This window comes from Hippoglossus stenolepis, chromosome 5, assembly GCF_022539355.2.
Source record: "Hippoglossus stenolepis isolate QCI-W04-F060 chromosome 5, HSTE1.2, whole genome shotgun sequence".
Classification (NCBI taxonomy): domain Eukaryota; kingdom Metazoa; phylum Chordata; class Actinopteri; order Pleuronectiformes; family Pleuronectidae; genus Hippoglossus; species Hippoglossus stenolepis.
In genome coordinates this window covers 9,108,078-9,133,240 of record NC_061487.1, presented here as the reverse complement: position 1 = coordinate 9,133,240, position 25,163 = coordinate 9,108,078, and the positions used below count along the sequence as shown (strand labels likewise).

The window sequence follows — 25,163 nt, the reverse complement described above, 5'->3', positions numbered from 1 at the left end:
ACTGTGGTCACTTACAAAAGAAACATTTATACATGAATTAATGAAATGTAATCAATAAAATAAAAAAACTTTGTCTAACATACAATAAAAAAAGGGTTAGGGCTAAGGGGTTAGGGTTAAGGTCTGTTGACCCCACATGACAAATACAACCGAAAAGGTAAAAACCCCATGTTCAAATTCACCAAATTACTAACGTTATATTTATTTAACTTTGTTAGCAAAGCTAGTGTCAGCCTGGCAAAACAAGAGCTAAACTTAAAATAAATTGCCCATGCCAGTGTTATCTGTGGAATGCTCTGCATTTAGACTCACTGAGATAATGGGTAAGAGTGCTGTTGTGTCTGGAGAGAAAAGTCTGGCTCAGTGTAGAAAAAACACATGGATGCATGATTTAACAATTTAAGCATTTTGTAACATTAGGATGTTCATCATAGACGCTGGTTGTAAATTCCAGTCAACTAAGCGTGCGTTAGCTCATGCTATGTTAGCTGACACAGCTCCTTTAATATTGTGCTCTCAGCTGGTACACATTATCGCCATCCATTTTTCAGGTTATCTTAGTATATTAGCAATTATCATAGCTATTATGATACAGCTTGCTATAAGGTTCTAAAATATCAATCAAAAGGGAAATATTATGTAATGTAATAACCATGACATAGTAAAGTAATTAGTGTAGTGTAAAAGTAGTTTTATTATTGTAATATACCAGGAGAAACTTGAACTGACTGACACACTCAAGCAGTAGCAGTTCACAGCAGGCATTATATGCTGGCCTGTCTGGGTCTCTCTATCCAAGCACAAGAGCCAAGTGTAAGCCAACCCACTCTGTGTGGGATGGGAATGTTGGGTCCATGGCTCAAGCACAGCCTGCTTCCAGCTTGTTCCCACCCAACCACCCAACCATGTGGTACCCAGCCTGCTCTGCCTTCCTCTCCACATGACAGTTCTGTGGTGAGACGTGTCTCCTCCTGTGAACCCAGTCTCCAGCTCACTGACAGGACATGAGCAGTGGGGCACCATCAAGTTGCAGACGCAGAGCGTGTCGACTGTATTTTAAGGCCAAAGGCCGGAGACGACTTCTTTAGTAGAAGCTTTCTTCAGTCTGTGTGAGTTAGGACGGCAGCAGGAGGAGAAACATTTTGTACTTAATCAGCAGTTTTGAAATCAAGCCAAACCATAAGGAATCACTGCTGAAAAAACATGGATATTAAACTCACTCCATCCTGAGCTCCATCACATTGACGCCACTCGGTTTTGGCCCCTCAAAAGGGTGAGTGGCTTCGCTTGTTTCTCCCGTTTCTCCTCAGTTTGATTTCTTGTGTTTTTGTCAAATAAAAATGTATTGCTTTTGGCACAACAACACAGCTAAGCCCTGGTGGTGTGCTGCTTTGTTTTCTGCAGACCAGTCTTTGTATTCATTTGGTGGTTTTGCCCAGAATCTGTGAGAGGCATTCTGCTTCACCGCAGAATGTTATAAAAAGCTCTGGAAATGTATTTTAACCAGTGACTGTGCAGTTATGGAGCACACACACAGTGATTTCAGTGGACAATGAAATCTTGGTGGTACATTACCATGCACATGTGAGCATTTTATTTGTTGGGACAAAAAAAGTGGTTAAGATTTAAGAAGCATTTAGAGACATAAAAGAAAAAACTAAATGACCAGTATGTAGGTTTTAGGGGGATCTTTTGGTAGAAATTGAATACTAATAACCAGTAGACGATTTAATGATTTATTCTTCTTGTGTACCCTGGTGTTTCCCTCCCTGTGTGTGCGTGTGTGTGTGTGATTTTCACCAAATTTAGTGTGAGAATTACTCTGGAGTGTTTTCCCAGATTAACAATTTTTGGAGCCAACTGGTCATGTCTTGGGGTGTGTGGGATGACACCTCTCCAGTAGAGAACTCTATTGTGAAAAACAAAAGTGAGTTTATTCTGAATCCTGCCTGCCTGCAAAGGACGGTCACATCTTTATGGATGTTTTAATGAAAACTAACGCGGTAGGACCTGACTGTGACAGAGAGAGGAGGAGAGAGCATTGTTCTTTATCTTCTCACACAGCTCTCTCTCTCTCTCTCTCTCTCTCTCTCTCTCTCTCTCTCTCTCTCTCTCTCTCTCTCATAGGACATGGCCAAGGAGGGAAGGCCGAATTGAAGGGTTATTAAGGGGGGGTGAATTTTTTGTTATTTTGGTTTAAAGCAGATGGCATCTCCCCTCAACGCCCTACGGATTGGCTACTATTTGCTCAACAATCAGCTGCTGGTTAGCTTTCTAAAAACTGCATGGTCATTCTGTCCATCATGGCTTGTATCAGACTGTGCATAAACTTTGCCTTTTAGGAAAAGGTCTGAAGGTGTGCCATTGTCACAGCTACATTTGGACTATGGGGTTTGACTACCGCAAATTGCTTTGCAGAGCTTAGAAATCCGCCTGGCTTCATGCTGTGTCTATGTCGAATCATAAACATCAGAATTATGGTGATATCAACAATCATGAACAACTCACATCAGCCAAAGACCAAAGTTTGATGAACATAGACAATGCACAGTAATTCTACCTCTTCCCCAACAACTATGTAATTACACAGCCACACTGAGTTTGTACATGTTTCCGAAGTTGTTTGCGTCGCTACCATCTCCACCATCCACCCCATGATGTGAAATTGTTATCATTTAACCTCTGGCATGTCACGAGTTCACCCAAGTTGATAAAACATAAAACATTCCCAATATCCTGTCAAAAGAGAAAGAGTGGTGATAGGGATATTTATAGTCCTGGATGTTGTGTAACTTTTGTCATCACTATTTAGGCCCTCTGTTATCACTATTACCAAGCTTAGTCAGACTGTTGAACTACACAACCAGAGTATGTGAAGGCTTATGGGCTCACATCAGATATATCCTTTTGCTTAATGCAAAGTTAGCATGACTCTAACTGGGACCAGGCATCACCCAAAATATCATTGGAAAACTGCAAGTGACAGAAACATGCTCACAAAGACACATCGACATTTAAATCCCCCTCTGCACACATGTAAGGAATAAATACCAGTGCTGCAGTAAATCTGGAACGCACACCCAAGTGATTTCCCTTACACACACAAGTCACTGAGTGGTTGTTATTTTACCCGGTGTGTGACATGAGGCTGAGACAGAGGTGTCCTTTGTTTGGCTTACCTACTACCGACACATTCTCCACGGCAACCGATGGGGTAACCCGCAGGGCAACTCAGGTTTCAGCCCAGACATGAGAAGAAATGTCGAGCACAGCAAGAAAATTAGCCAGGATCTCGTCAAAGCTGACCATCTGCTGAGGAAACTCGTGTTTCTGTAGCACTTGGGGAATGTTGTGCCTGCAGCTCCATGAAAATGTTCACTTAAAACAAGATGGCTCAGCTTTAGTTCTTAACAGTTACATCACATCAATTATTACAACACATTCCTGCACCACAATCATCCGGGAAGCTGTGAAGGAAACCGTCTCAGAGACACAGAGGACGAGATGTGATCTTTGACTAAAGCCTTTCTCTCTCCTCCCTCATGTATCGTTTGCAGTTGCAGGCCACTCACAGCCGAAGGACAGAGATCACCTCCAGTGAAATGGTCCTTAACACGGCACTTAGTGGCGCATTCAAAGTGCTCAGGACTAAATTACTTGATTGGACAACTCATCTCCATTTGTATGGTAATCCGCAGAAGAGCGCTGTAACGAGCTGGAGGCACATGTAATGGAATCTGCTGGATCTGTGTCTCGTTGGCTATGACCCTGTGTCCAATTATGATTTACTGTAATTTATCATCACCTCTATTGTAATAGTCTAATGGTGCAATTCTATTATGCACGTATTCAAGGGTTCTCTATTGAGCTCTGTTTTAACTGCAAGTGTTCGATGTAGGCTTTTCCCCAAAGACAGTTGTTTTACTGTCAGTCTTCCCGACTTCCATTGTCCGGGCACAGTACTGATATAATTTCTGATTCGCTGTGATGCTCTCTCTGAAAATGGCCCCAGAGGAGCCATGCCAAGACTGCAGTTACAGGACCCCCTCCTCTCCCCCTCTCCCTACATCTCCCTCTCCCTACTCTCTCCCTCTTCTTTTTCTGCCTGCATTCAACTATCTCTTCACCTATTCATCCGTCTGGGTGTGTCTTTATCGAAGTCAATGGCTCAGTCAGACCCTGCCTAAAAAAAAATATTGTATTTCTTTATCCATCATCAAATAGTTCCCTTGCAACTCATAATTATGTAACACGGGGAGTTTCGGAGCCATTGAAGCAAACAGTAAAACCAAATCGGTGATTCCTCTGATGCACCGCTGTGTCGGATCTTTTCCATCAACGAGCTCCACAAAAGGGATCAGTTGTTCTGTCATCGAAGCGTCTCGGCTTGAAAGCCGTAGCACTTAAAAAGCAGGTCAACATGGGATGGAACGAGTTACGTCTCGCCTGAAGCACTCTGGTCTCACTTGCTTTATTGCGAGTCCTCCTGTTTATGTATGAAGCATTTGGTAAATAGCAGGGATGCAGAGCTGAAATCTGCATTGTGCATTGCATTGCATTGCAGGGTGTGTGCATTTGTGATCGTGGGAGAGAGATAGTCTCACTTTGTAACTACCTGCTAATTATACTCCACAGTAAACATCAAATTTGTAACCACAGCACTGCAGGATATCATTAACTAAAAGGATTAGAGTGTGGCTCAGGCAGGAGGGCATCCATGGCTTGTCCCGGTTGAAAATGGACTAATCTAAATGGGATACATCAATAAAACGGTGGAATAAAGTTGTGGGCACTTAAGAGCGTCAGCCTCTTTTTCTTAGGCTCAAAGTAGGGAGGGGAGTCACTGGCTGGCAGCCAGCCAATAAATTAGAAGATAAGAAATATTATTCCACTGGCACACCAGCGGCTTGCAGCTATTTAAAACAGGGAGGTTTATTGATAATTGAATTACTTGGAGGAAAAAAAAGACAAGACAAGAATAGAAAGGTTGGAGGCGGATCAATAAGACGATATTGTAGTGGATAACGCTGCAGAGGCAAGCAACGCAGCCAGGAGGATGCAAAGTGTGCGCTCCTCTGTGAGTGATGCTGCATTCAAAGTGTGTATATTGAATGTTGCTGTTACATTTAATAAAATAGAACATATCCCCCAAACATATTCTCACAGGAGAATAAGTTGATATGGAAGGTGCCACCACATTCATATCCCGCAGTGTTGATCTTTATCTTGCACGTGTTGTGTTTCAGGTGCTGAGCTGAAGTAAGATGGCCTCTGACAGAATGGCGACTCCTCAGAGCAGCTCCAGACAGAGCAGCTCGCTCTCTTCATCTCCCATGAGGCAAGTAGAAGCAGTAGTCTGAACACTGTGGACACACACATACACAAGACAGTGTCCATCAGTACAGTGGCTAATCGGGGAATAGGTCGATCAGAATAGGCAAAGTCATTACAAATGCAATCTTAGGTGAGGAGCAGCAATGAAATATCCTGAGAATTGCAGTAAGTAGTTCTTGATTTGTTATATATCTTTTCAAATCCTCTTGAGAATATGTACATTAGGATAGTTGCAGGAAAAAAAGCTGATTCTGAGTTTGCACATTTATTTACATACATACATAATACTTGATATTTTGAGTGCAGACAATATGTTCACACTGACAAGGATGGCAACGTGTAGTACACCAGTACCTAGATGGTGCAACTCTGGAGTTCAGACAAAAGCCGGAGGACAATAAAGTCAACTGATGACATTTCTTGTCTTTACATTAAACAGGGGGCACACACATGGAACTAAAATACTAAAATAAGTCAAGTCAGTGAAGCAACTGGTATCTTGATGGGTGATCTTCACGCTCAGGTGTAGCAATCATCATATCTGGTAAAGGTAACAGTGGCCATGTTTGAATTGAGACAACACAACCCAGCACCCTTCTTATCAAGTACTTTTGATTTTATGCCATCCCAGAGGACCTCACTAAATTACTGGGTTACAATAATCTCTTCAACTGCTTCTCGTTGGCGAAGCGTCTGATGTCAGATTGTAGTGATAATGATGCTACTGGCAACTCACCTTTGATAGTGCCATGCAAGGTTTGTAAAGACAGTAATTCTCCCTCAAACTCTCCAAAATTCCTTGTGGTGTCCTCCAGTGTGATGTCAATATCTTCTGCCATATCCGTTACAGAACCTGCCTGCGTAACAATGACTGTAACTCTTCACCATGTTTAAAGCCATTTTCTTTGGACAACCCTCCAGACACACGTTACATACATGTAAAAACACACATACACACTAAAACAACATGCTGACAAAAACAATGATAGCAAGAAATAACCCCACAATTTTCTGGTAATGCACCGTAATGGTGGCTGTGGTGTGAGAGACACTGGTGTCACGGCAGCTCTGACTGGGGCAGTGGTTTTCAGAGGTGACGGGGTCTTGTTGTGTCGCCAGTCATCCTCTGTGGTTCGTGAAGAGATGTATGATGATGAATCACAGAGATGTTTGGTAACAGATTAGAACAATGCGAGGTAAAGCCAGTCGCGGTCAGGTTTGGTTTCTAAGTGGTTCATGAGTTGTAAGACACAGAAACACACACACACAGATTTACAAGGAAAATTCAGGAATGATCAGTAATCAGAGAAATCCACAAAGAACGCAGCAGCAGAGCTACCCTCAGATCTTTCGGTTTAGCTGCCAACAGCCGCTGCATTTTTTCCACACAATCACCCTGCGTCGCTCCACATTACACAGCACAAACCACACAACATTAACATTCATTCAGAGTCGCGGTTCTGGTGACCCTGCAAATGTAAGTCAGATGTCTTTGGTGGGCTGAATTTGAAAGGGAACTAGCCCGCTCTTTAGCTGACAAATGGTATATTCACTAACTGGTGACTTTTTGCTCAGGTAGCCCGCAGCTATATCAGAGCTGTTCATGAGAACAGTAATGTTCCAGCAGAGACACTGTAACAGACCAGATTATCTCAGGGTGACAAAGAGGTGCCGTACTCTTAGAAGACAGCAATGAAGATGTCAACTTGGAAGGATAAGATTCGCCGTCATTGTTGTGCAGTAAAGAAAAACACGTGACCAACGCAGTGGAATTTATACATTATGTCCTGCGTGCTGCGCCACTCCTGCCTGAGAGCTCCACAGATTTTGGTGTTGATGCGAACACGTCTTCATCTGTGAAAGGCAAACACTGCACACAATAATAATACTTTATTTAAATAATTATTTTTCGATCATCATGGAACCGAATTAAAACTGAGACCAAATGAACTTTACTCGATTCTTCATTATGTGGAGAAAGGCTGGGGCTGCTTGCTCTTATTAAGCAGCCTCACCTTCCCCTTAACTGCCAGGGGAAATATTTACCGGCTAATGTGTCAATAGATTATTTGGTTCAACATCCCCAAATCAATACATCAGTCTCAGTCACCATTCTAGATCAACACGTGAGAGTTAGTCAATAGCTAGAGGGGCAAAGGTCAAAACCTTAGTGACAATGCAAACACATTCACCAACATGCACCTTCTCCCTCCCTCTTCACGCACACACACGTCATGTCAGTCTGTTCCTTGTTTGAGCTGCACATCAACACAGGAGAACATGAAATTGCAACCAAATGAAAACCTAAAAAATCTGTCAGACACATGTTTTCAAGATACAAAAAAACAGACTGCACAATCAGACACTGAAGGAAATACGGAGCAGCTGTGCTTCCACACTGTCAAGCAGTCACGAACAGTTGTCAGGAAGCACAAACCTGCCAGCTGACCTGAACTGGACACTCTGCATCCATCAACTGCTCTGCCTTCCTGACCAGCTTGAGGTCTTTCAAGTATAAAAGCAGAAATTTGTCATTAATTTCATTTCACAGCTTTTTTTTCTCTGAAAAACTCAACTGAAACCCACTCTGTGTTTTCAAACCTTCATGGCTTCCAATCTTTAGATAAACTGTTGCTCTCGAAACACACACAGTCAAAAACTGCTTATCACACCGCAGTGATTTATATCTTAAATCTCCACATTCTGATCTTTCTTATGAAAAGGGAAAATTATCTTCATCATCTGCGGTAATTTCAGTCTGATAATACATTTGAATATATATCTTCTGACAGTTTTGTGTTTACAAATGCTTACACAGCGTTGCAGAGGATGCAAAGTGAATGCCCTTGCATATCAAATCAGCCGAGCTGTTACGCCATACACACACACACACACACACACACACACACACACACACACACACACACACACACACACACGCACAAACAGATAATCTCTTACTTGATTTCTCTGTCTCTCATACACACACCCAAACATCCTATTCGTGCTGCACATGGTCGTAAATCAGATGAGGAAAGAAGCCAAATGACTGAATTGTATTAAAATAAATTGCAAACACAGATGGAAAGCATACGTGCACTCAGCTGACAAACATCTCCACAACAGAACCAGTGCTTTGCCCATGATCGGCTTGTCTGGACAATCTGGGCTTCAGGTTACGGTCTGAAAATGGCTGGAGAATCATTACACGGTGAGCCTGGCAATCCAGATTTCTGTGCCGTCAATTATTCCGTATATTAGTCTTTGTATGTTGCTGCTTATTGTTTGCAAACCCCTGTAGGAGTGTTGGAAAAGTAGCAAAAGTTCGGATTTGCTGATGCAAGGCAAAGAGACAGAGAGGAAAAAGGGAGCAAACCAGAAGAGTCAGCTGGATGTGGTTTGAAACGCATGAAGACACAGAGCGGAACCACAGAATAATGTCTTGCACATATGCCTGCAATGTCTGTATTTTAATGCCTACGGTGCGTGTAAGCGTGCACGTGCTCTAGGTGAATCAGACAGACAGAGAACAAACGGCCGAGAGTACGAGGTTCGATGACTGGGAAAGAAAGAAACAAAGTTGGTGTTTGCTGTTCTAGGTGAATCTGGTCTTGGCTGCACATCAGAGGCCATCTGGAACATCTGGAAATCAGATGTCTGCCCCTGTTGCCAGGAGTAAAGTGTGCCCGTCTGTTGCCACAATATCCTCTTACCCTGCGCTACTTCAGGAGGAGCGAAGACTCCACTTCCACCCAAAAAACCAAGGCTTGTGTTCCCTAAAAAGTACCATGAACTATATTCTTTTACCATTTTCTTAGCTCATATGGGATCTTTTAACAGAGTGAGGCAGTGTAATGCGAGTTTTCAGTCGATCTGTAGCCTGGAGTTGAGCAGAAGAGGTATCCATTAAACCCTATTTGGACTTTTTGTATATACGCTTGCATATTTAATTTTTTTTGGGACAAGGGCGTCCTTGTTTCCTCTGTCAGCTGAAGCCAAAGCCACAATGGTCTGGTCCTCAAATCTCACAGCTCATTCTGCCCACATTTCCATTCACTGTGCTCGGCTGGACTGTGGTTCTGTTGTGGTATCTGAGAAATATTTCCATTTCTTCATACGTGACATCAGACATCACACGGTCATGCAAATCAAACACTGGACAACAGTGAAGGGCTCCTTCCTGCCTATTTAGTGCTGAATGACAACGCAAATGAAACGTGGAGAGAACACTCTGAACTCAATGCAGTCACATCCAGCGCAGAAAGAAAAGCATGTTTCTGTCCAAACACGCTGCTTGACTGGACGGTGCTGCTCGCAGCTGGCGGACCATTACAGATGTTATTTTAAACCTTTTGGAAAAAAGCTTTTGTCCAAAACTCCTCACTGTGCTGTACACTGAACATATCAATTTTATATATGGATTTTATAGTTTTATACAGGATCAAACCACAGAAACTGTTGTTTTCAATTAAAATGTTTTTGTTTGATTGTACAAAGGCAGTTACACAAAAGGTCACAACATTTTCATTTATGCACAACGTGAAAAAAACAAGCTGATTCTGGCCAATTGAACAAGTTTGTTTAAGTTGTGAGGCAAAATCTGTGGGTGAAAGTTAAAAGTCTTTCACCTGAGCAAGATATTCAAATCCCAAAGTTGCGTTGACTCTTGATTTATCAACATACAGGAGATAAAGGAGAGAGGTCTGATGGAAAATGACAGAATGGTAACTACTGGGATTAGTTTAAGTCTGAGGTGTCACGGAAATACAGTAGACACACAGCTTCACTCTGCACATACAGTCAGTGGGTAGACTTATGTCACAAGCTAACAGCTAATCTGATTTATTCACATGAAGGAGAGGTAAATTTCACTTAGTCAGTTCGGTCTGAATATCTCATTTAACTAAATAATCAATTTGATCTATATTCATATATTGGACTTTCTCCTGCCAGCCCTCTTGATAAAACTCAGAATAATGTTCAAGTGAGCCCATGTGAGAGTATAGTGATTATCTGGAGGATTCAGCTCTAGCGAGTGGGTGTGTTGCTGACGTTTCTAACGCTTGACGCATGCAAAACCAAAAAACAAATTGAAAAAAATGTAAACATCTCAGGATGAAAACGAGGTACACATTGAAGACACCAACAAACATGCAGGAATCTCCTGCTGCTTCGCTCATGTGTGAAAGGTAAATTCTGGAGAAAGTCCTGAGTTTATGTCTAAAAAAAAATCATAAGTCACAAATATGTCTTCATGAGCTGAGGTGAAGCCAAGTCAGAGTAAAATGGTTTAAACGTATCACTTGAATTCTTTAATCAGGGATGCAACAACTACCATTCCCATTGGCAATTACATCTGTTTACTTAATCAATCAATTGTTTGGCCTTTAAAGTATCAGAAAATAGTAGACGGATCATAATCTCCTGAATTCCAAAGGGAAGTCATCAAACTGTGCATTTCATCCTACAGTCTAAAACCTAAAGATAGGGTTGTTTTTTTATTTATTTTATCACCATACAAGACTTGATATAAATTGACAAACTTCAGAAACAGTCATTACTATGACAACAGTTTGTTTTGTCATTAGACTGAAGAGTTCATCAACTAATTATTTCGGCTAAGTCACATTTAAATCTACCACAATACCCTTCTAAAAACTCCTGCTGTTCACCATAACTATCCACAACTGCGCATGGAGCCCATTGTATTTTTAGGTCCTTGTCTGATCTTAATATTTGGATTTTGGATTATTTTAACCAGCCTGAGCCACACAGAGAGAGTCTCCACTTTCACTCAACACCATTTAACATGTGTTGGACCCAAGACAAAGAGACATTATGAGAGGTTTGCTCAAGATGTGTGAAGTGTTGTTCCTCGTACCTGACTCCCCAGAAGCCTCTAGCGATATGAACAAGCCCTGTAATAGGCAACCACCCCTGAAGAACAAATGAGTTCCTGCTGTCCAATAACTGCTTCACTTGAGTGACAACAGGTGCTGTACCGTGTGGTACCATAACTAACAAGCACTACGCCACTTTGTTAGCTGATGCAGTGAGTGAGGCAAACGTGCGACTGTCACTGTGGTTTAAAATGCATGTTTACTGTAATTTATTTTCATTATCTTCATGTTGCGATCAGTGAATGACCCCCAGACAGCACACGCTAGGAGATGAATGCTCACAGTGTGTTTTCATGCGGATACAGCTGCTGTTTTTAGCCTCAAACAAACTGACTCACATCGTGTGATGAGACATTCTCTAAGAGCTTCATATGTGCGCCACATCAAGTGTCGCTTCTGTGTTTTCTTCCTCTTTGCTCAGCGAGGGTTTCCCCTCAGCACCGAGCTGCTGTCAGCAGATGATTCCCTCTGTAAAGCGGCCGGATGTCACCGAACGAAGGTTTTTGAAAATGTACTGGGTTGGCGTTTGGTTCATACGAATGACAAACCGTTTTAAGTTTTTAACTTTTAAGCATGAAAATGGGAAATCTCCAGAATTTTCACTTGGTAGTCTGGAGCCGGTTTCACCCACTATTTGTGAAGGTAAAACTTAGCCTAGTTATAGGTTAGTTATATTCATATGAGATTCACACATCATGAAATTAAAAGCGGTTGCACCACACAAACTGACAGTTACAACAGTAATATTTTTACTAAATATGTTTCATACAGTATTTGTAAAGACTTATCTTACAATCTTGAGCATGTGTTTGCAATGTATTGAGTTTGATGGGAATAAATGAAGAAACATCTGTATTGTAACTTAAGTTTAAATTCATCACTGACTCAAAGGTCTTTGATCGTAATATTTGAGGAAATATGTGTAAAATAATGATGTTTCTCTGCAAAACATTTAATGAAATGTAAATTGTCTATTTGAATAAGTATCATTTACTCACAGTTTTGCATTTATTTTACAGTTTTTGTTCAGCAGCTGCTTGAACTTTTTTAATTGTTTTAAGTGTAGGCAATAGTTACTCTAGTAATATTTGTACTAAACCAAATTTCAACAGTAGCCTGCTAATACAAATCTGTAGAGAGCAGATTAGAATGTATCTGTTCTAAAACTACTAGAAATACTACACTACTTAAACAAGTTACTTAATTGAGTATTAAGTACGTTATTATTAAGTATTAATGTATATGCCCATATCTCTGCTCCTCCCAACAACTTAAAGTCTAACTAACTACTTCACCTGACCCTGACTTCAACCTTCAACCCAAGTGTGATCTTAAATCTGACACACACACACACACACACACACACACACACACACACACACACACACACACACGCACACACACACACATGTTTGTACATCTGTCTTAATGGGGACACTCATTGGCACAATGCATCCATGGAAACTAAATGCCTAACCCTAACCGACAGCTAATTCTAACCCTAAAACCAAGTCTTAACCTTGAAACAGTCCATTGAAAGTGGGTCAGAAAGTGAGGAAAGGCCAAAATGTCCTCCCTCTGTAAGTTGTGGGCTCAACATGGTCCTCACAAAGACACCTGTACAAGTACAGACACACACACACAGTGCTCTCCTCTCTAGCAGCAGCGTCTCAGTGACTCATCCCACAGAACAACTCTATGTGTTAGAAAAGAAGGAATCATCTAAGAGCCTGAGTTATCATTTCGCCTGATGTGTTACAGGAATCGTGAGCTCTCTGTGACACTCACTGAACACACACACCGGGTTCCTTACGTCGATCTCTGTGTGGGACTCGACCGTCTCTGATGCTGAGCAGCCAACTGCTGCATGGACATGTTTCCATATGAAAGATATATCATTTCTATACCGGCAAACCTTCACTGCTCAAGTTCAGGAATATTTTCCCCCCTAGGTTTATGTTTGTTATAGAACATGTTGGCCGCTACAGCAGCTTCATCTTAATTTGATTAATTATTTATCATCATTATTTAACATGTAATTACTTTTTTAGAACGCAAATCGCAGCATTTCTTTGAAAGACAAAAACCTAATATGCGTTACAACATCTAGTACTTCTAATACATGTATGCACTTTCTGTGTATAATGTCCTTTACACCCCTTACACAGCTGCAGGATACAAAACCGGTGACTGAGAATGTCACTAATCCCTTGCTTTAAAATAACCCCTAATAATATATTATAGTATGAATAAATTAAACATCTAAACTGACCCTGATTCACAAAACAACACAACAAGTCTAATATGTTTTTAGTACAGTACTAAGACTCACTTAACATCTAATTCAATATCATAGAGAGAACAGCACAGTTAGAAAAAATATTGGAATAGATTTCCAAGTATCTTTCAAAAAACATCAACATTTTTGCAATAGCCTCTTTCCACAAATTCCCGAAATATGTATCTGGATTATAGATATACATATATATATTTTATTGAAAGAAAACAAGCGCATCTCCTGCAAAGCGGCTCGTGTTTCTGTTTCTGCCTCTGTTCCTCGGTTCAGTGTCAGCCACCAGCTGATGAGGACGAGCGGTGCTTCATCTCCACAGAATCCCTGTCTGGGATAATGGAGCCGCTGTCGCCTGACCCTTCTCTTGGCCCTGCATATAAATATTTGTCATTCCCAGTGAGCTGAAGTGCACCGCTTCCCCTCCTTTGGAAAACAAACCTATTATTATAATCTTTTTTTTTTTTCCACAGTGGTGAGGGGAGCATTGTGTGGCGTGTTTGGCGAGTAAATCAACATCGGTTCATCCTTGTGTAATCCTGTTATATAACTGGGGAAATTATGGTTTAAAATTGCCACATTGGGACTGATATGAGGAGAATGTGACGTGTTGTTGGACATTTTTATCCCTAAGATTGATTTGGTTGTTTGTTTATGAGTTTTCAGAGTCCCTTGAGGGCCGTTGGGACACATATCACAGATCTGTCATCAGAAACAAAGAGACGCTACAGGTTAATTGGGGGAAACATGGAAGAAAATTATGCCAATTATAAACAAAGGGCTCTTTCCATCTCCTCTTCAGCCGAGCCTTTGTCTGGCAATCAAGCCCTTTGTGGCTAATTTGATTCACTCAGTTTTAGTCAGTGTTACTTGAGTTATTAATCTTGAACAAGAGATATTTTCAGAAGTGGAGTGGGTTTTTTTTGTGAAGTAAAAAAAGGAAAATGAAGCTGAGTTCAGTAGTATTTTTTTTTGCAAGGAACATATAGGAGAACTTAATTTCTTTAATCACTTAGAGTTAAACTAAAACTTGTATGCCATCCATTTTCAGAAGTCATGAAGATCACCATGGAGCCATTTAGCCCACTTAGCAGAACAGGCTCCACATTAATGATGAGCACACAGTGGAGCACAGTGCAGTTATTTATTCTAGTCTACATTCACAGCTAATTACGTCTTGATCCTCTTTCTGGATGGAGGGAGATTTATTTGCTGGAGAGTTTTGAACTTGCGAGCTACATCATGCTGTAACCAGCAGATCATGCTACTTTTCATTGTTAGGTCACCTCCTTCGCTGACAAATGATCGACTCACTGTGCAATTTATATGCAGTACATATGTGCATAGCGTGGGTCTGTGTAAGTATGTGTATTTGTGCCATATATGCAATTTTCGGGAAAAAATTGTCCTCTGTGTTGGGAGACAATGTGTTGCTAAAGTTTTTTTGAATTGCAAAACAAATTTTACATACATATAGATATTACATTAATATATTATAATATATTTCTTTCTATGTTTAAACATTTTTATTAAATAGTTTCTTTAATGTCAGTTTGTAAGTATTTATAAAATGTTTTTTCATCTTAATGAAAGTGGAGGCTTTGTGTTCATGCCTTCAGTTGTCAGATGGTTTAATCTGCCTCAGCTTTTAATGAGACCTTTTTCTAAACAAAACAAAATATTAATTTTCTTCAGCAAACAGCCTCCCCGCTCTTGTTTTGATATTTGATTGGATATCACTGAAGTTGTGGCTTTTTAATGACCTGTTTGGCCAGCTCTGACATACAGTTGAAACCCGATACCTGGCTTGAGGATATTGATGATGTTGGTTGCTGCTGCTCAATGAGAAACGATTGTTTTGAGTGTACACACAACCACAATGCTTCTCTTCAGACCGGAATAGCCAATATTCAATACGCATGCAATAACCCCACACGTCTCAGATGAGCTGCCATTTCCTATAAACTGCTGACAGTAACTAGAGAGGCCACCAGGGAAATTTGATATTTCATTGGAAACCCTTTTTTTGCGTGTTGACTCAGAGCAGAGGTGGCTGTTGTAGCCATTGACCTGTCCACTTCAGGGAGTTTGGATTCACTGGGAGCAGGACTTTGAGCTGCCCCCTTAACCCCACCTCAAGCCGCTCAGAAGTGTGTGTGTGGGTGTGTGGTTTAGGGGTAGGGGGCTTAGGGTTGTTGGACAGTGTTAATTGGTGGATAATTGACCTCCAGTACACATCATTGATTTCAGTAATGCTCATTTCTCATTTGTGCGCTGTGGATCAACACTTTATAACGTGGCATTAATGGCTTTTTACCTTGGGCTCATATAATATAGGATCATCTGGTTGGACTGTAGATTATATTCTGTCCTTGCTCATTGGGTTTTGTGTGATGTGATAAAACCCGGTGGGCTCTGGATGAGGTTTTTGGTGGACAGGCAGGCAAACTAACCAGCAGGCAGGTAGTGACTTGAGGCAGGCAAAGACAGTGAGTGTGGGAGGGCAGACAGAGCACTGAGACAGAGATATAGAACTGGAGCCAATACAGAGTCGATACGACCGCGTGCCAGCTATAGGGACCTGCAGAGGGAAACCACACCCATGCGCAGACCTGCCAAACCACTCATACACACACTGACACATACCCAGAATGCCAAACCATTCAGTGATTCATAGATTTTAACACACTCCCTCAGGGGCAGCCAAGGTGCGGACAATGACACCCTAAAAATCCAGCAAGTAAGAAACTTGGGTAGTAGCACAAAAATATCCAGGAGATGAATTCATAAAATACAAAACAAAAAAAATCTGTTAAGTCAAATCTCTATAAAGCCTCTCTCAGTTCGCCAGCTACCTGAAAAGTCAACAGGTGCAGCATGTGTAGTGCACATTCAACATACTACCTATATTTTCTATCATGGAACAATTTCCTCATAATCAAGATCTTTACTTACAGACATATCTACTCCAAGCACTCAAACAAATAGAGATAGCTGCTTTGTTCAACTGGATACAAAATGGAGAATTGAAAAATAAGAAAAATACTCACCACCTAGAATATCCACAAGGGGGCAGTAATGCAGTAACAGAAATGAGGATGTTAGCTCACACACTGGATGCAAACTGGCACTTGTCAAAACTGTGTTTTTAAAATTTTATGTTAAAACATTGTTGTTCAGGTAGGATATGAAATAACGAAGTCTTTATTAAGACTGGTGGCAAATTTACCAATTCAAGTTCTTGGTAAAAAAAAAATTATACGGAGCCTTCAATTCAGACATGTGTAGACTAAAGCAGGGTTCTCATTTTTAGTTGGCGACCTTTGATTCTGTCATATGAAATGACTGATGGCTACAAAAAAAAAGGCCAAACCTACACTCTGATATAAAATTAAGAAATAGGGACAAGAGAATGAGGAATTGTAATGGGAGGACAAGGGTGGCACAGCCAGTTAAATACTTTGTCATTGATCACCCAAACAAGCAGTTTAGATTTATGAATAACCACTTCCTTCATTTTGTTCTACTTAATCATGTCAATTCTTGTGGGAGAGGACAAAGACAATTAACGATTTTGTCCGAAAAAATCAGCTCGAGCTTTATTCTGCACACATGACTTTCTGGATCTCTGGAAATGTGAAATTCTGTGTCGTCTTTGTGAGTTGGTTGGTTGACAGAAATCCGTGCAAGTAAATCACATTATTTCCATGTGTCAGTTATTGCCCAAACCTTTCTTTGTTAATAAGCTCCTAATGTTGCTTTCTCCCACAGCACCCGGATTCAATCTCTCCAGGTCGACTCTGTGCAGCGATGGATGGAGGACCTCCGCCACATGACGGAGGTGGAGTGCATGTGCGTCCTCCAGGCCAAACCCATCGGGGTGGAGGAGGACTCCCAGCAAGGAGAGCTGATCGTGGGCGCTGGGCTCGGTGCAGGGGACCATGTTGCCAGGAACAACCTGCAGATACTCCTCCGCCGAGCGCTGGTGGTCAGCACTGAGCTCGGCAAGATGTTCCAGCGGCTGGAGAAAGGACGCTGGCAGAGGGTCCACAGCACGGCCGTACGAGCCAACTGCCATGTTCGCTCGCTGGTGCATGAGTACAGCGCCGCCAGGAGTACCCCACCTGAGATGCAGAAGGTAACTGGGAGGTTTTGAGGAGGTTGAACTGTACAATGTACCATCAGCTTTTAGAGTTAAGAAGGAAAGTTATGCTATAGGGAAGACTTCCTGATACACCAAATAAATATGGTATACACATTTTAATGCTGCTACATTAGAAGCCTGATTTTAGGTTTAGATCCATTTATATCAGTCCACTAATAGAGGCCTTGGTAGACTTCTCCAGGACCCCAACATTTCACTAGTCTGGTACTGGTTCTTACATCATCAATTACCATAACAAATAACAATATGGACAAATAAAATGCAAATCTGACAGTGATCAGACCTTTGTGGACGAATAATGATTACTCCTTTCGGGTTTGTACCAACTTTTTGATCTCAAAGATGGCTGGAAAAATCTGACTTAGGAAGGGGATGATGTTAAGTCAATGACGAGAAAGAAAGAAATCAAAATGTATCCGTATAACATCTCTGTCCTCAACACTCGTGAGGAAAAACTATCCAAAAAACACTCTCTCCTAAAATGGGAATATAACTCAGAAACTTCAGAGTGTCACAAGTGAGGGATTCCTCTCCCAGGATGGACAGAAGTTAAATAGATGTTGTGTGTAACAGAGCATATGAATATCATGAGGTTAGAAATGTCATCTTCCAGGGAGACAGCGGACACACAAGTTAAACAATACTAAAAAGAAGTAGGAAAGTATGAAGGCTAAAATAAGCTGAGAATGGAGAAAGTTACAAACCATTTGATAATAATAAAGCTAAAAAGAGAAAGGAAATGACTTGATGTCAGACTGATTGATATAACTTGTTTGACTGTTACATGGGACATACCTGAATCTGATGATGACAAAGATATATTTGGCAAAAAATGTACCTTCCGAAGAGATTAATTACATTTTTTTACATTTTACATTTATAACTTAATAATATAAATAACGTATCTGTCTAACCTTAAACCTCTGCTGTACTTTTATGTACACATGATAAATTGAATAATTTTTTTAATCTGCAGTTTTACATTAAGAAAATATGAATCAAATGCATCAGAGCTGAACTCACATTAAGCCACAGTACACTTTAACATTGTCTACATAAGTGTGCTTAAACAGTCTCGTTATGTTCATTGTCATTCAACAGCGAGAAATGCCATTCATTTTGGGTTGTTTCTTTTCTGTGTGTTTCTTTTGTTGCAGTATGAAACAACTTTACTGGAGAAGTGCATGGAGCTGACTAATATTACAGAGAGGTAAAACACTAATAGGAAAAAAAAACCTTTAAAAGTGGATCGATGCACGGCATGTCTCTAAATGTTTAATCTCTGCCTCACCCACAGGTGCCTTCACACCGATGATGAATTCTTCCTTAAATCCATGAGAGAGGCCATTCATGAGATCCTCACTGATGTCAGTGACTCATTCAGCAACATGATCGACATGGCCTTAGCCAATGAGATCAGGGTAGGTAATCTGTACACGCCACATATGGCTCTAATAGACACAAGGTTTATATTCTTAGGATCAGTTAACGTACAGGAGTTTGTGCCACGTTATCACCTGCTGTTTGCAAAGGGAGGTTTGGCCCCTCCAGTGGACTGTTGAAGCGTCTGTGCTTGGTTTATTTTGGGGTTTCAGTCAGAATTAGATGTATGAGTGTGTTTCCCAGTTCAACCAACATGAAACGGTCGAGTAGAAACACAAACATGGGTTCAGCATTGTGTGGGCTGCGCTAATGGATGATTACATCATCGTTGTATGACTTGGAGATTTAAGGTAAAGGGGACGACTATTTTATTATTTCAGTCAGATGATGGATGATTGGATTTCATATCCTGGATGTTGTACAGTGGGTCAATAGCTATTTATATGCACTCACTGTGTAATTATCATTATTTAAAGGTCTAATGTTTGAAGATTGCCTGACATATGAGTTAGCCAGCACATGCAGCTCACATAGCTGAGTGGAAAAACAACCACTGATGAGTCAGTGAGACGCTTGGTAAATAAACTCAACCTTTTCACCCTGACATCATGTGGAAAACAAATATCCAAATTATCTTACCTCATGGGATGAAATACAGAAAGATTTCTTTCTTACAGTGTGGAGAACTTTTTTATTTGTAACACTGGCACCACAATGGTAGTTTATCTAATCATGGATAAACTACCTCTGTGGTGCCAGTGTTACAAATTATGAATTATTATTAATTGGGGTGGGACATAACCCAAGGAAGAACCCATTAAATGTTGGTGTGGATCCATATCAGGGGGCAGATCCGGGCTTTTTTTTATTTATTCATTTAAACATTGTGAGATAGGGTGATTTGTGTGATGTGTGTGCAATTCAGTGCAGATCCAAGTAATAATCAGAATCTAGTAAATTATAAGGGGACTGTTGGGCCTTGGCAGATGTGTTGCACTCTCCTGCCGTTCTAGTTTCTGGATTTCATGAATTTTCAAACGTTTGCCAATACAAATACACAATATAATAAATTTGTAGAAACACACAGAATATTGAATCTTCTTGCAGGTCCTGATCAAACAGATCGAATCGTCGGACAGCGTTCACATCATCGGCAGTGCCATTAGCAACCTGTTGTCCCTCACACAGGACGGACCTCAGCTCTGCAGCATCATTGCCAAGGTACTGTGAACACACTATTGGAATCTGTCCTGTCTCGTCCGTCGTTAATACTGTGTTTGCTTAGGGGTTTGATTTGAGTGGAAATTCATCTCACGACTGGGACCATTACATTGAAGTGTGTCTCTTCATTGAAAAGTGAGCCTGTGATTAATGCTCCTTCACTGACGCCTGTGATCGTGCTGAAACCTGTGAGGTCTGAGATCCGTGGCGTCAGTGATACGTCAGCAGCAGCGTGCATTTTATTCTTAGCTTTATGGTTTTCTGTCAGACCTTCCACAGAGTCTTTGGCTGAGGTGACTTCATTTAACACTTGGTCTTGCTTCCATCTTTCTAGCTGCACCCCCGTTATGATCAGCTCCAGTTCACCATCATCAGAACAGCAGCTATCTCTTTATGCATGCCTCTAAAGAGCTAGAGTATTGTGAGATAAGACGGACCAGACAGCAAGTCTCAGTTATCCATTAGTTAGCTGCCCGCTTCCAGGATAATCTTGATAAGACTCTTCCTGATGCCCACACACACACACACACACACACACACACACACACACACACACACACACACACACACACACACACACACACACACACACACACACCTCTTTGGTCCCAGATTGTTAGATCAATTCTGTCAGCTCCCATTAGGAGTAAGCATTGATCACAAATGCAGGTTGTTCAGGCGTCTTTACCGTTCAGTCCGCTCTGAATTGACCTCTCTCTTTAGCTCCGCCGGTCGAACTGTTAATGAATACCCAATACAATACACCGTCCACCTGCCATCTGAATTAAATAGCTTCCATGCACCAGGCTGTCTGTCACACTGTCCCGTGCACATCATCTACAGTGGTGCGCATCATCTGGCTCTCATCCAAGCTATTCACTCATTATCATTTTCCGCAGCTTGCACGCACTTGTTTTGAGTAACAGCAATTAGCCGTTTAAATGCTTGGGTGGGGGACCGGGTATGTCTGCCTCCTCTACCTCTTTAACTGTGCTGCTGTTGACAGACAGTGCTCAGTGAGTGAGGAGTGTGCGGGTGTGGAGAGCAGAAGGGAGGTATAGGTTTAATATGTGGTATTGAAGCAGACAAAATGAAAATGAGAGATGAATCATTGTTAAGATATCCAGACTGGGGTAGATTTGAAGTATTATTATGTTGATTTCATTCTGCTGCAAGGCACCAGATGGGTGGACTTTAACAACATTAAACAGCATCCTGGCTACCTGACAGTTTAAGGCAGAGGCAACTCCTTAGGATAAATGAGTCTGGTGTCATATTTATGTCTCAATTTGTAATTTACAGCCAGCTTACATGATGACGACAGAAGATCACTTTTGCTCACTTGGCTTGTTATTTGTTGCCCATACATTAGCTCGTATGACAGGCTTGTCATAGGTCATAAAGTGGCTCTCCGGGTTTAGTGGAGAAGAAACTCAAAATCATCCTGTCAAAGGACTGTCAAACGTGAACCAAATTAAATGAAAAATCTGGGTGCTTAGAATTGAGGCAGTATATTTTTGGACACTTGAAGGCATCAGCAAAGACCTTTAAGAACAACATCGGCATCATTTTATTATTTCAACAAACTCATTAGACAACAGTTGTCTTGTTACACATTTGGCACATGTGAAAAAGTCCAGAACACTGAGCACTGGCATTAATAAACTTTTTTTGTACGTACATCTTATGAATGTAAGTCGAATATTCAGTCTCTTTGTGCTCTGTTTTGGTCTCAACCAGCTCCTGGGGGAAACAACTGATAACTATGTTCACCAGCCTGTCTTTAACTCTGTCCGTCTGGTCTTTGGAGTTAAGCAGGTGAAAACAACTGTCTGTTATGGGAAAGCTGATGAAAGCTTTGAGACTGTACTGTGATAAAAAAAAAGTGTAATAAGTCAAAAAACCAAGAAAATTAGCTGAAAATTATCTAAAACTTAAGTGAGTGACAGTCAGTTGCTTTATATAACAGATATTCAACATTTATTCAACCCACAGCTTTGCAAGCTTTACATTTTAATTATTTGTGGATTTGTGAAATCTTCCATCTCGAATCATAGTACTTCATAATTTCAAAACATTTAGTGTTTCATTCTAATGTTATCATATATCTCATATATGAGGTTTGAATAAAACACACAACTGACAGCTTGTCAAACTGAGTAATAACACAATTGTGAAGGATTTGTCACAACTGAATGAACTGCAGCCATCTGGTATACAAACACATGATAGAAATTACCGTCGATTCATAGAATCATTTTCACCTGATCTCTGGACTCTATAACAAAAACACCAACAAACATCTGTGTCATGATGTACAAGTGAGTTTGAGTGTTTACCTACTGTCACGGTGGATACTGATCTAAATGTGTCCATGGCAGACTCCTCATGTGTGTGTCCTTGCTGTCTCTTTAGATTGCAGGGTGTGGGGCAGCGTGATGTGGCAGTAACTCAGGCCTACAGTTAATCTGTCATCAGAACTATACGTGGGTAGAGAGGGAAGAGGTATTTAGAAATAAAACAAAAGAAGAGGAATGAACCTAGTTTTTTGGGCAAGCATTATGGTTTCGCTTCAAATCCAGACTTAAACTGCCTGCATCCTCTTGCAGCTCCAGAAACTGCTGGCTTTGTGTGAGCAGAAACAGAGTTGAATTTCAGAAAATGATGAGATGGAAAGAAATTACACGCTGTGTAGGCCTTTACATGCAAGCCCACGGATAGAGAAGCATTTATAGATGAGTAGTCAAGTTTCAAATGATGATGTTAGTGCAGCAAGTAACAAAATGCATGAGTGTGAGAGGAAATGTGCTCTGTGGGCTTCGTTCAAGGGATGAGTATGAAGTCAGTGGAAACAATAGACTGCAAGTTGTTTGACGGAGAAGGGAAAGCCCAACGACAAGTCCAACCATCTGTGAAGAGGAAACACACGAGAAAGTCAGATTGTCTCGTTGTGTCAGGCTTTGATTTCCTTCAGGTCCATTTTTTTTTATTTCAGGAGGATTATAAAGATAGTCTTGATGTGTAAACGATCATTTATTGATGGTTTACTTCATGTTAACTTTCATTGATCAGGTTTATTAAGCGGTATCACACACGTCCCATATGTCTTATGCTGTTGTAGCTAAATGATCCAATCAGACAACTGAAGAAATTCGGTAGTTCAAACACCATGATGAGGTATTGCCCGTTCAGAAAGAGACCAAACAGGCAGACTGGGTACAACAATACATTTAGCTAAATGCTTACACCAACAAGATGCTCAAAATGACAATGTGAACATGTGAATGCAGGTAACACATTTGTCATGTTGTTTGTAGTGTTTGTTAGTTGTATTAGCATACTAACATTAGTATTACACAAACTGTAGCACAGTACAACTTAGGCTGATTGGAATACCTCCAGACATCTTTCGGACAGTTTCCAAAGGCCCTGTATGCGAGAACACAAGTGCCCGAGTCATTTGCTGTGGACATTCGCCAGAACTATTCCTGCCAGCCCCCCCAGCTTAATATCCAGTGGGCGTGTTGAAGATTTTTCCAACAGGTGATGCAAAACTGAAAAAAACAAAAATAAAAAGAATACAAATGCCTTAAATGTAGAAGATGCTAATGAAGATGTTAACTTGGAAAAACAACGAGATTTAACCAGATTGAAGAGCTTTTGATGATGACGACTGACGCCAGTGTTGATGTCCTGATTTCCACAGTGGAATTTAAACATTATGTTCTGCCTTCGGCTCGACCCCACCCCCTGCCAGAATATGCTGGACATGTTCCTGATGTGACCCCATCTGACTCTCTCCTGCTGCTTTCTTCGTGTATAAAACTCCAGAAAATGTCTCGCAAATTGGGTGTGGATGTGTGTGAAAATAGTTTATTTTTGCAGCTAGGTGTTTTGTCCTAAACCAAAGTATATTGGCATGAGATGAAAAGTCAACATCCCTAAAATGATTACAACTCATCCTACGGGAAACAAGAATGTGTCTACCACATTTCATGGCAATCCATCCAACAGCTGTCCACAGTGATTCACTCCAAACCACAAATGTGAACCTCATGGTGACGGTAGAGGAAAGGTCAGGGGAAAGTGTGAAGAAACCATGCTCTGTGCACTGTATGGACATCTGCACCAAAGTTCATGGTAGTCCATCCCAGAGTTGATCAAATGTTTTAGTTTAAAATTAAGTGTGGAAAATAATACATGAAATATTACATTGTCAAAAGCTTGAACGTGACTATGTAAAGGTTTTCCAATTTATTTAATTAGTATTTTGACCATGACGGAAGGATATAATGAAAGTGCAGAATCCTTAAATTAGACAAATGCAAAGGTGTCAAGTTTTACCTGGTGGTGTTACTGTCATATATATTTCTGGAAATCTCTAATTTCCAGGAGCAGTTTTTAGCCAAATTAAATGTTCAAATTGTAATTATTATTAAGTATTAATGCATATTTTGAACAAAATGACAAAGTCTCAAAAATGTGTATCAGTTCATTCTGAGCTTCTCCACAGACTCACTTACTTTTGAAAGCTAAAGCAACATTTGCGTCACATGAAAACATCAGGATCAACAGCCTCTTCGTCACTCTCTCTCCGGAGGTTCACTGAAAAGTGTCTGTCGGTGTTGGCAGTTCTTCCTGGTGTGCCGGGCCAATATTGTGTAGGCAGGGAAAAGGGAGGCGCGGTCAGGCTAGAGAGCACAATGATTAGCCACTCCAAGCCCCGGCAGCATGGCCTTCGCAGAGCATGAGACATACCAGCCCAGTATAATGGCCTTATTAGGATAATGGTGGTAGTTACCGGCTTCGTCTTCCTCCTGGTAATTCTGCACAGTGAATAGATTTCAATACCTGCAAGTGTTTTTTTTTC

The 25,163-nt window shown here is 41.0% G+C and overlaps 1 protein-coding gene across 3 annotated transcripts in view; it reads left to right on the top strand.

The window, feature by feature from the left end:
• LOC118110047 (protein inscuteable homolog) overlaps nucleotides 1-25,163 on the top strand; it is a 55,669-nt gene that overhangs the window by 14,446 nt on the left and 16,060 nt on the right. For 2 of the 3 annotated variants that reach the window (XM_035157601.2, XM_035157599.2), the window contains exons 2-6: nucleotides 5,247-5,338; nucleotides 17,296-17,662; nucleotides 18,847-18,899; nucleotides 18,987-19,110; nucleotides 20,180-20,293. In XM_035157601.2, coding sequence (XP_035013492.1) covers nucleotides 5,265-5,338; nucleotides 17,296-17,662; nucleotides 18,847-18,899; nucleotides 18,987-19,110; nucleotides 20,180-20,293 — 732 coding nt within the window. In that variant the 5' untranslated portion in view covers nucleotides 5,247-5,264. Of the gene's footprint in view, nucleotides 1-864; nucleotides 1,274-5,246; nucleotides 5,339-17,295; nucleotides 17,663-18,846; nucleotides 18,900-18,986; nucleotides 19,111-20,179; nucleotides 20,294-25,163 lie in introns of those variants that run through there. The other variant, XM_035157600.2, reaches the window with a different exon arrangement.